At 42.1% G+C, this 11,567-nt stretch overlaps 1 protein-coding gene across 1 annotated transcript; it reads right to left on the bottom strand.

The window, feature by feature from the left end:
• Positions 1–517: 517 nt before the first annotated feature.
• LOC309504889 (uncharacterized protein) lies at positions 518–10,745 on the bottom strand. Its single transcript, XM_082178177.1, has 2 exons — positions 10,705–10,745; positions 518–1,906 (listed from the first exon to the last, which is right to left on the bottom strand). Exon 2 carries the CDS (start codon positions 1,893–1,895, stop codon positions 837–839), a length of 1,059 nt encoding a protein of 352 aa, XP_082034303.1. The 5' UTR covers positions 1,896–1,906; positions 10,705–10,745; the 3' UTR covers positions 518–836.
• Positions 10,746–11,567: the final 822 nt, after the last annotated feature.

Below are 11,567 nucleotides of genomic sequence, written 5' to 3'. Positions count from 1 at the left end.
CAGTGTGTGTGTGTGTGTGTGTGTGTGTGTGTGTGTGTGTGTGTGTGTGTGTGTGTGTGTGTGTGTGTGTGTGTGTCATCTAGCTACTGGAGTGCCTCAGGGCTCAGTGCTGGGACTGCTTCTCTTTTACATGTCATCACTAGGATCTGTTATTCACAAACATGTTTATCCTATCACTGTTATCATTTAGTTACTGGAGTGCCTCAGAGCTTCCTCGTGTTTTGATGAACATTAACAACTTTAATACATGGTTTAAAATACATCAGATAGGTGTATTTATCAAGTTGTTAACAAAGGATAATAAAAATACATAAAATTACATATGAGTTAAATTAAAAATAATAATTTGTTAATTACAGTGACAATGAATGAAGAACTGACTACTGGTATATAGACTGGTAATGCTTCAACAATACTATTAATAAACTATGAATTAACTGATGTGTTACCATGGAAGGGTGTGAGACAAAGTGATGATCAAAAAGATGAATACAAAATTATTCATATAATTATTTAATGCAGATTATTAACAGTAGATTATTAAGTTATGCTGGATACAGGTGGAGCCCATGTTTTACACAGAAAGCAAATAAAAAAACAAGCTTTTTATGACTTCTGCATCAAACACTATTAGAATTCGATTGCACATCTATAAGGACAACTAATATACTATATAACGTAGCCTTTTTTGATAAATGATATGCGGCAGATCTGTCTGCAGTTGTTAAAGGAGCATTTTGTCAGTTTTTGTATTGTTTTAAGTAAGTTTGTATTTTATACTTTATGTGCTGTAATTAAAGCAATGCTTGCAGCAGATACAGTATATGAATAATTGCTTAAGAAGTCAGAGTTAAGGTATTTTCTTGAAGCACTTCAGGGACTTCAGTCGGACGGTCCGGCTTATCGGTAATCTTCAAATCCCGGCAGAACAACACCGGTTCTGATCCGAGACCCAGCTGGTACTGCCACAGATACAGACGCTCGTGCGGCTTCAGCTCAAATGATAGTTGCTCTTCATCTTCAGTCTCTTTATTCCAGTTTTCCGTCTCAGCGTTCACACTTGAACGTTCGTATTGTCCCGATAAGGAGAACTGACACTCTGCAATTAACCATGCGAGTTTGAGTGAGAGTGACGCTTCTATCTTCCAGTTGTGTGTGATCTGGGACATCTTTTGCTTATTGTATCCAACCCTTTTGGTAATTTTCTTTTGCCATGTCACTGGTGTGGGACTGTCATTAGTAACAGTTTTAATGTTCACCCACTTGCCGAATGCGGGACCGCTGGTTATGGACAGCCCGCCTGGCAGAAAGTTCAGAACATCGGGGTGAACGGATGAGACAGCAGTGCGCCAATCTTCGTTGAGGTCGGTACCTTTGTAGTATTCAACTCCCCACTCGGTTCGCTTGAGGAAGTAGCAGTGATGTGGATCACCCCAGTAATAGAGACCATCTTTGCAATAGGGATGCAGGGGAAATTCTTCAGTAAAATCTGTGAATACCCCCCTCATAAAAAAAAAACCGTACAGGTCTTTTGTTCTTATGTAAATGCCCTTTTCCTGGAAGATGATGTAATACCAGCCCAAGGCTGCCAAGTAATGGTCTCCACCCTGAAACTTGGCATGAATGGGGAAGACATCAGAATCAGTGTCTTCTGACAGGTCAGTGACTGTGCGGTAGTCATTACCCTTAATGATGTAAAACTTACTTTCGTTAGCAAAGTAATGGTCTCCATGTTGGCAGCAGGGGTGCAGAGCATGAATACTGAGGTCTGACCCTTTGTTGAAATCCTTTGCCTTCATATAGCAGCCGAGATCAGAGCGGATGATGTAGTAGTAAGACCTCGATCCACAGAAATCAACACCTTTTATTTTGTGCTTGGGAATAATACCTGCCATTTTGCCTTAACCTGCAACAGAGGATAATAAAAATAATAAAAAATGTAAGATCTAATGGTTTGCTGTTAATCATGTATTTTTATAGATGGTTTTGAGCTATTTTTCCCACACTCTTTAAATTAGTGAAGATCACATGTGAAGATGAGAGATTTTTCTCTCACCGTTTTAACAGAGCCCTCCTGTATATACAGTCGTGGTCAGAAGTAATGGCACCCTGGTAAACATGATCAAAAATGGCTGTACGAAAATAAATCTGCATTGTTTATTCTTTTGATCTTTCATTAAATTTTTTTTTGCAAAAATCTAACATTTCACTGAAGTAAAATAATTGAAAGTGGGGGGTGGGGGGAAATCACATTATGAAATAAATATATATTTATTAAAAAATTAAAGTATATCCCCATTAATATTTACCTTTATTTAGCACACCAGGGTGACTAGGAATATGAAATTGTCTAGCCTTGACTTCTTGTTTCACAGGAGTTTAAATATGACGAATACACAAAGGCCAAATTCCCTTAATCATCACAATGAATAAAACCAAAGAATATAGTTCTGATGTGCAGCAAAAGATTGTTGAGCATCACAAAATAAAGTGGCTGTAAGAAAATAGCTAAAGAATTGAAAATCCCCATTTTGACCATCAGGGCAATAATTAAGAAGTTCCAATCAACTAAAGATGTTACGAATCTGCCAGGAAGAGGACGTGTGTCTATATCGTCTTAATGCACGGTGAGGAGGAGAGTTAAGCCCTCATTATGCTTCTGCGTCAACTCCACGGCGTAGCTACACCGTCACTCCAACGGCGTCGTGACCGTTTTATGGTTCTGCGTCGGGTTGCGTTGCATCGCGGTGCATTTCACCGCCAGAACGCTAGGGGGGTGGTGTGGTTCGCGAATCTCTTTCCTAGTTTGTTTTGGTTCCATGCGCCGGTTCCGCTTTTTCATTTCCGACAATGGCGAGCGAAAGAGAGAGAGTGTTGTCGCAGCTGGAGCTAATCAACGTTGAACAACAAATGATTTTATTGCAAATGTTTAATCGTAGAAGAAAAAGAAGACGTCAGCGAAGGTGGTCTGTACGACCAGTGCACGAAGACAGGGGAAGGATTGGCGAATTTGTTACGGTTGTTCGACCGCTGAGGGACTTGGACGAAGAAATGCACTTTAAGTATTTTCGGATGTCGAAAGGTCGATTTGACGATCTTGTTCATCGTTTAAAGCCGTTAATACAGCATCAGACTACACACAGTATGCCTATTGACCTCGCTCAGAGACTGGCAGTGACTTTAAAGATTTTATCTTCGGGTGCAAACCAACAGATCACCGGGTTGGGCTACAAAATGGGTTCGACCACGGTGCCATGGCAGGATAATGTAGTGTCCCGTGGCAGACTTGGTTAATTACTTGATATCCATGATGTACCCGTGAACATTGTATTGTAAATAAACAACAAACTTTTTTTTCAAAACAAACATTGATTTGATTGATTGAAGTTTATTTCTAGCAACAACAAAAAAAAGAAAAGAATATATATATAAATATATACATATACACTACCGGTCAAAAGTTTTAGATCGGTAAGATTTTTAATGTTTTTAAAAGAAGTCTCTTCTGCTCACCAAGGCTGTGTTTAGTATATAAAAAACAATAAAACAAAACATATTTTATGACAATTTAAAATGACTGTTTTCTATTTTAATATATTTTACTCCGGAAATGATGTATAATCTGACCAATCACAGCCCCTGCGGTCTGCGTCACCGCGACGCGTAGTTACAATTTTTTGGAGGTGCACGTCAAGCTACGGCGGAGGGGTCGCGTCGAGGTTCGCGTCGACGCAGAGGGGTCCGCGGGGGTACGCCGTCGATTCGACGCAGAAGCATAAAACAGGCTTTAGGGTAAGGGTTAGGCCAAAGACTCTTCAAGGATCACAGATGGAGAACTGCAGAGATTAGTTGAGTCTTGGGGGTCAGAAGAAGAAAATAAATAAATCAAACAATGCCTACATCCCCACATGTTGTTTGGGAGGGTTTCAAGAACAATCCTCCTCGCTCCTCCAAAAACAAACTCCAGCAGACTCAGTTGTCAGACACGACTGGAACACGACAGGGTTCTGTGGTCAGATGAAACTAAACAAAAAAAAAGAGCTTTTTGCAGCAAACACGCTAGATGGGTTTGATGCACACAAGGATAAAACATACCCCATGTGTACAATTTAATATACCGTTGGATCTTTAATGTGGTGGGAATATTTTTCTGCTGGATCTGGGAATCTGAAGGATCTGGAGAGGTTCTGTATGGAGGAATGGTCTCTGATCTCTGGTCAGGTGTTCTCCAAACTCATCTGGCATTATAGGAGAAGACTCAGAGCTAGTATCTTGGAAAAGGGAGGTTGCAAAACATATTTAATAAAAGGGTGCCAATAATTGTGGCCAATGTGGTTTGGAGAAAAACATTTATTTCACTATGTGATTTACCCCCCACATTCAATTCTTTTTACTTCAATGAAAGGTTAGATTTTTGCCTTTTTTTTTAATGAAAGATCAAAAGGATTAACAATGCAGATTTATTTTTTACAGCCATTTTTGATCATGTTTACCAGAGGTGCCAATAATTCTGATCACAACTGTATTGTCACATCCATGAGAAGGCAGACAGGTTAGGTGTTATATAAAATAAACTTTAGTGAAGTGCAGACTGAGCAAAGGTGAGTAGAAGAATCAATAATGGTGAAGCTGCTGATGTGAACACTTAGCTGAACCGGGTTATTGTCTTTGCAGTGAGTGATGATCACGAAGATACACGATGTTGATGATGAACAGGATCACAGGTAAGTAGCGCTGAACACAGGAAGATCAGGTAAGGAGTCAGACACTGAGGTGAAGGAAACTGTGGTTGATATGGGGAGTAATCATGAGGTGCCGGTGATCAAAACTCAGGTGATTGTGATCTGGTGGGCGGAGTGCAGTGAACAGGTGCAGTGGGCGGAAGTGATGGTGATGAAGTAAATTTTATTGTAATTTTGGTATTTTATATTGTATTGCCATTTGTTAAAAACAAAACAGTTCCATCAGTGAACAACGGTAACACATTCACAAGGACTAAGAAAAGACATTATATATAAATAAAACAGTATATATAAATATAACAATATATATACAGTAGGGAGAACAAGTATTTGATACACTGCCGATTTTGCCGGTTTTCCCACTTACAAAGCATGTAGAAGTCTATAATGTTTATCATAGGTACTCTTCAACTGTGAGGGACGGAATCTAAAACAGAAATCCAGAAAATCACATTGTATGATTTTTAAGTAATTAATTTGCATTTTATTGCATGACATGAGCATTTGATACATCAGAAAAGCAGAACTTAATATTTGGTACAGAAACCTTTGTTTGCAATTACAGAGATCATACGTTTCCTGCAGTTCTTGACCAGGTTTGCACACACTGCAGGGATTCTGGCCCACTCCTCCATACAGACCTTCTCCAGATCCTTCAGGTTTCAGGTAGCCTGGTAATACCAATACTTCGCTTTGCGTCGTAGACAGAGTCTGGAAGGGCATAATTGAAAAGCGTTTTCTTTCTCGTGGGGCGGGGGGGCTTGTCTGAAGTTTAAAATCATTGGTTACCCGTAAGCCAATCACATAACGTTTGGTTATGACGTGTGTTATGCGCTGGCTCAGCCGCATCGAACTTCCACTGTAAACACATGTATGATGCGAAAACAAAACCATAGAGTGAAATACTGGAGTGAACATGGCTGTGAATGACTTTTGCAGATTATGTGAAGTAAATCTACACATCCACGGTACAATCAGCGTCTACGTCATGGCTTTCAGTCCGCCCTCTGTTCGTTGATTGGCCAGCTGTTTTCAGGCCGGAGGAAAACTGAGAGATAGGTCGCTATCTCAGACTGAGTACAGAAGCGAACTGAAATTGAGCGGAAGTACGAAGTCTGACATAGTCAGGCTAGGTTTCGGGGCTATCGCTGGGCAATAAGGACTTTCAGCTCCCTCCAAAGATTTTCTATTGGGTTCAGGTCTGGAGACTGGCTAGGCCACTCCAGGACCTTGAGATGCTTCTTACGGAGCCACTCCTTAGTTGCCCTGACTGTGTATTTCGGGTCGTTGTCATGCTGGAAGACCCAGCCACGACCCATCTTCAATGCTCTTACTGAGGGAAGGAGGTTGTTGGCCAAGATCTCGCGATACATGGCCCCATCCATCCTCCCCTCAATACGGTGCAGTCGTCCTGTCCCCTTTGCAGAAAAGCATCCCCAAAGAATGATGTTTCCACCTCCATGCTTCACGGTTGGGATGGTGTTCTTGGGGTTGTACTCATCCTTCTTCTTCCTCCAAACACGGCGAGTGGAGTTTAGACCAAAAAGCTCTATATTTGTCTTATCAGACCACATGACCTTCTCCCATTCCTCCTCTGGATCATCCAGATGGTCATTGGCAAACTTCAGACGGGCCTGGACATGCGCTGGCTTGAGCGGAGGGACCTTGCATGCACTGCAGGATTTTAATCCATGACGTCGTAGTGTGTTACTAATGGTTTTCTTTGAGACTGTGGTCCCAGCTCTCTTCAGGTCATTGACCAGGTCCTGCCGTGTAGTTCTGGGCTGATCTCTCACCTTCCTCATGATCATTGATGCCCCACGAGGTGAGATCTTGCATGGTGCCCCAGACCGAGGGAGATTGACCATCATCTTGAACTTCTTCCATTTTCTAATAATTGCGCCAACAGTTGTTGCCTTCTCACCAAGCTGATTGCCTATTGTAATTACAGTTGTGTCGGGCCGGGCCGGGCTCGGGTAGGGTCGGGTTGATAATTACAGTTAATGTGTCGGGCCGGGCCGGGCTCAGGTAGGGTCGGGCTGATAATTACAGTTAATGTGTCGAGCCGGGCCGTGCGCGGGTAGGGTCGGGCTGATAATTACAGTTAATGTGTCGGGCCGGGCCGGGCTCAGGTAGGGTCGGGCTGATAATTACAGTTAATGTGTCGTGCCGGGCCGTGCGCGGGTAGGGTCGGGCTGATAATTACAGTTAATGTGTCGGCCCGGGCCGGGCTCAGGTAGGGTCGGGCTGATAATTACAGTTAATGTGTCGTGCCGGGCCGTGCGCGGGTAGGGTCGGGCTGATAATTACAGTTAATGTGTCGGGCCGGGCTCGGGTAGGGTCGGGCTGATAATTACAGTTAATGTGTCGGGCCGGGCCGGGCTCGGGTAGGGTTGGTTTGATAATTACAGTTAATGTGTCGGGCCGGGCCGGGCTCGGGTAGGGTCGGGCTGATAATTACAGTTAATGTGTCGGGCCGGGCCGTGCTCGGGTAGGGTCGGGCTGATAATTACAGTTAATGTGTCGTGCCGGGCCAGGCTCGGGTAGGGTCAGGCTGATAATTACAGTTAATGTGTCGGGCCTCGGGTAGGGTCGGGCTGATAATTACAGTTAATGTGTCGGGCCGGGCTCGGGTAGGGTCGGGCTGATAATTACAGTGAATGTGTCGGGCCTCGGGTAGGGTCGGGCTGATAATTACAGTTAATGTGTCGGGCCGGGCTCGGGTAGGGTCGGGCTGATAATTACAGTTAATAGGCTGATAATTACAGTTAATGTGTCGGGCCGGTCTCGGGTAGGGTCAGGCTGATAATTACAGTTAATAGGCTGATAATTACAGTTAATGTGTCGGGCCGGGCTTGGGTAGGGTCGGGCTTGATTTTTTGGGCCCGATCTAAGCTCTACTCCAGGGCATCCGCATACACTGAAAAAAAATTATTCGTTGAATTTAATAAATTTTTTTAGTGTACTATATTGATTGCTTGATTCTAGCTCAATAGGCCGATAAAATAATTGAGTGTAATTAAAATGTTTTAATTTTAAGGCAAGACACCACAAGTAGGGTTTTACTTATAGAACTCACCATACGTTACAGTTGATTAATCACAGTACATTAAGTCAATTGTTTTGTGAAATTAAGTTTTGTGAAATGTCATTTTTTAAATATGCATACGAGACATTGTCTAATTAAATATGAATAAATTTGCATACATTACATATAAATCTGAACATTGGATAAAGCCAGGTTCAAAATTCTTGTTTGATTTTATTGACATGTTACGGTTACATATGTATCCCTGAAGAGGGAACGAGACGCTGCATCACCCTGCCATACTCCCGACATGCCCGTGATCGACTTGCTTCAGCCTATCAGAAGCTGACGCTGTTTGGTTCAGGGGTGCTTTATCATTTCCTGGTCGATGACGTCACGCCATTGGACTGATAACATACGTGCTTCACGACAAATCACGCAGAGGCGTTCCCACCGCGTTTCGATGCAGCGTCTCGTTCCCTCTACGGCACATGTGTCAAACTCAAGGCCCGCGGGCCAAATCCGGCCCGCCACATTATTTTATGTGGCCCGCGAGAGCATATGGGTGTCTTAAAATTAGGAATGCAATAAAATTTAGGCTGGCGAAAATTTTCGGCCGAAAATAACATTTTCGTTTTTTGGCCGAAATATACTAAAAAGCCGCCGCGCCCCTCCGTGTTCGGCGATGGTTTGACTCTGGCTCAGCGTGTTTTATGACTTTGCGTGCGAGTCCGCTTCCGAAGATGCATAACTTCGTTCCGTTCCCCTCGGTTCCGCTGTGTGTGTGCGCTCACTGCGCTGTGCTCTCTGCTCCGTGTCCACAGCGCGTTCTGCTCAATGTTCCGCAAGCAACCTCCGTGTGTGTGTGTGTGTGTGTGTGTGTGTGTGTGTGAGTGTTGCGAGTTCTGCTCACGCTCATTGGAAAGGCAAAGTCCGCTTAAAAAACGTGCCGACATGAAATTTCTCTGGACTTGTTTCTTTTTGCAATAGTAGGCCTACTACTCTGCTGTAACATGGTGTATAGCCGTGCTGGGCAACACTGGTAAAATTACACGAATCCTCTCGTTCACTGGTCCTCTCCCTGATCTGCTCCTGCTCTGACAAAAATAGCTTTGTAGTACTATAGGCCTACTTTATTTCGACAATTGGTAAAAAAAAATTCTGTTAAATCTGATTCTGCTGCATAGAACTGATTAAAGAATAATATATTGATATTTTATATTATTTTAAAATAGGTACCAGTATTAGCCTTTTCACCATTTGTATCACCCCGCTTGTCTGTGTTTGCACCACTTGCATCATTAAGCCAGTAGGTGGCGACAAGTGACTGTCTTTAGGAGTGAACAATTGAACTTTAAACTGATTAGTTTTAAAAAGATTGCACTGGTTTTTGATTGAAATGTAACATCTATGCAAAATAATCCTTGAAATATTTCTCATTTAAGGCCATTCCCGTTTGGAATATGTGTATTGTCAACAATAAGCAGAAACATTCTGCATTTCCATTTTGTAGTGTGGATCATTCATTGCAACATTTATCCTCATTCTCATTTTTAAGAATCTGTTATCTTGACAAATAATTTATGCTACTGCCCACTGACATGCTTTTAAAGCTATTGTTATCCCAAAAAAAAATTGCCCTTTAAACACCTTAAAATGCACATATGTAGGTCAGAGAAATCCAAATTTGATCAGGGGAGCATGCCCCCGAAACCCCCGAACTACCTCACATTTGAATACGCATGACTGTGTGGTAATGTGTGCTGGTGTGGCTAGTACAGTGCCAGAGCTGAATTTTGAGCCAGTTTGCCCCTGCATATATACAATAATACAATATTATCTGTATCAAATCATTATTACCCAGCTCCTGATGTTTTAGGCTCATCCCCTGATGTTTTTAAAACCTAGAAACACCCCTGCAAATGCATATACAATATTTGTAACTTAAATAAGTAATAATCAAATAAAGAGACAATATATTAACATTTTAAAAGTCTTACAGTTACAACCGGCCCTTTGAGGGCAGCCATAATGCTGAAGTGGCCCTCAGTGAAAATGAGTTTGACACCCCTGCTCTACGGGATACATACGTAACCGAGACGTTTTCTTTAGCACTTTTATGGAAGCATGTGGATAGCAATATTCAATTTGAAATGTAATATGCAATATAGCAATGCATTTCTGTATTTAAATTTTTTATTGCCTACACTTCTTTTAACATATAATTTAAACATTTTATCGTTTTATAAGTTGCAAAATTCAAATGAAAATGTAGGCTATTGTAGAAATTATTCGGTATGCTTAACATGATCAAGCTAAAATTGTAGCAAAATGATCATGTAAATCTTACTTTTCCTTATTTCCATTTCCATTGACAGTTAAAACACTTGCGATTGCATTTTCATTAAATGTCCTGGAATGAATGTAGTAAAATTCAATGTGGAATTGAAAATGCAATCTGAAACACACAACCATACTGACAAAGCAAGCAATAATCTCGGACAGCTTGTGTAAGATTATTTCTATGAGTAAAGGAACATGCTGTAAAGCACCGCTCACGAGACGAGAGAGAGATAATATAATACAGAGTATAGTGTTATAAATATACATACATTACAGGATTTATGATGCTGATGACCATTAAAACGCACCATCACAATCTGTGAAAAGGGTCCATTACTACATTAATAATGTCTGCCCTCCATACATATTTAGCCTGTCCTGTCGACTCCATGCTTATAAAGTTACACAACAAGTACATATCTGTTTAAAAAAGCATGGTAACAAAATGGCACGTAATATTTCTGAGTACATTAGAGGGCTTGTTTTTTTATTTGAATGAAATATTCTTAAATCATGTACAATGACCTATACCCAACACAAATACAGATCTTCAAATGATCTCTAAATGCTCTTTATTAGAAACATACTCACCTAGACGTGTGTGTCCAGCAGTGGCTCTGACTGGCAGCTTCTCTGAGTCTGACACAGCACTTTCTCTAGGGTGTGTATCGCAGTGCTCTGGGGTGTGTATCGTAGTGCTCTGGGGTGTGTATCGCAGTGGTGTGTATCGCAGTGCTCTGGGGTGTGTATCGCAGTGGTGTGTATCGCAGTGCTCTGGGGTGTGTATCGCAGTGGTGTGTATCGCAGTGCTCTGGGGTGTGTATCGTAGTGCTCTGGGGTGTGTATCGCAGTGCTCTGGGGTGTGTATCGCAGTGCTCTGGGGTGTGTATCGTAGTGCTCTGGGGTGTGTATCGCAGTGCTCTGGGGTGTGTATCGCAGTGCTCTGGGGTGTGTATCGTAGTGCTCTGGGGTGTGTATCGCAGTGCTCTGGGGTGTGTATCGCAGTGCTCTGGGGTGTGTATCGCAGTGCTCTGGGGTGTGTATCGTAGTGCTCTGGGGTGTGTAACGCAGCTCTCACTGCTATGCAAGATTAAAGGGATAGTCCACACAAAAAAATTGCTGCATCCTGGTAACATTCCCTTCAGGATCGATACTGGATCTTCTCCATCAGCACAATGAAGGACCAGTGTAATAATGATGGGCTGAGTGGCTGTCCTCCTGCATACAATTCAGAAGAAAAATTATGACAATTCTTTTGATAAAAACAAAAATAAGAATTGATTGAATCATTTGAAGTCAAGTCTATAGCGCTTTTTACAACACAGAGTGTTTCAGAGCAGCTTTACTGAGATAACAGGAGAATAATGCAACAAAGTTTGTTTCCAGAAGAAAGTAGCGTCACAGTCCAGCTGAAGTCAGTTCTGTTGTGAAGAGGCAGAGTCAGTGGGATCCAT

This window comes from Leuciscus leuciscus (genome assembly GCF_965113295.1).
Source record: "Leuciscus leuciscus genome assembly, chromosome: 8".
Lineage (NCBI taxonomy): Eukaryota > Metazoa > Chordata > Actinopteri > Cypriniformes > Leuciscidae > Leuciscus > Leuciscus leuciscus.
This window is presented reverse-complemented; position numbering and strand designations above follow the sequence as displayed.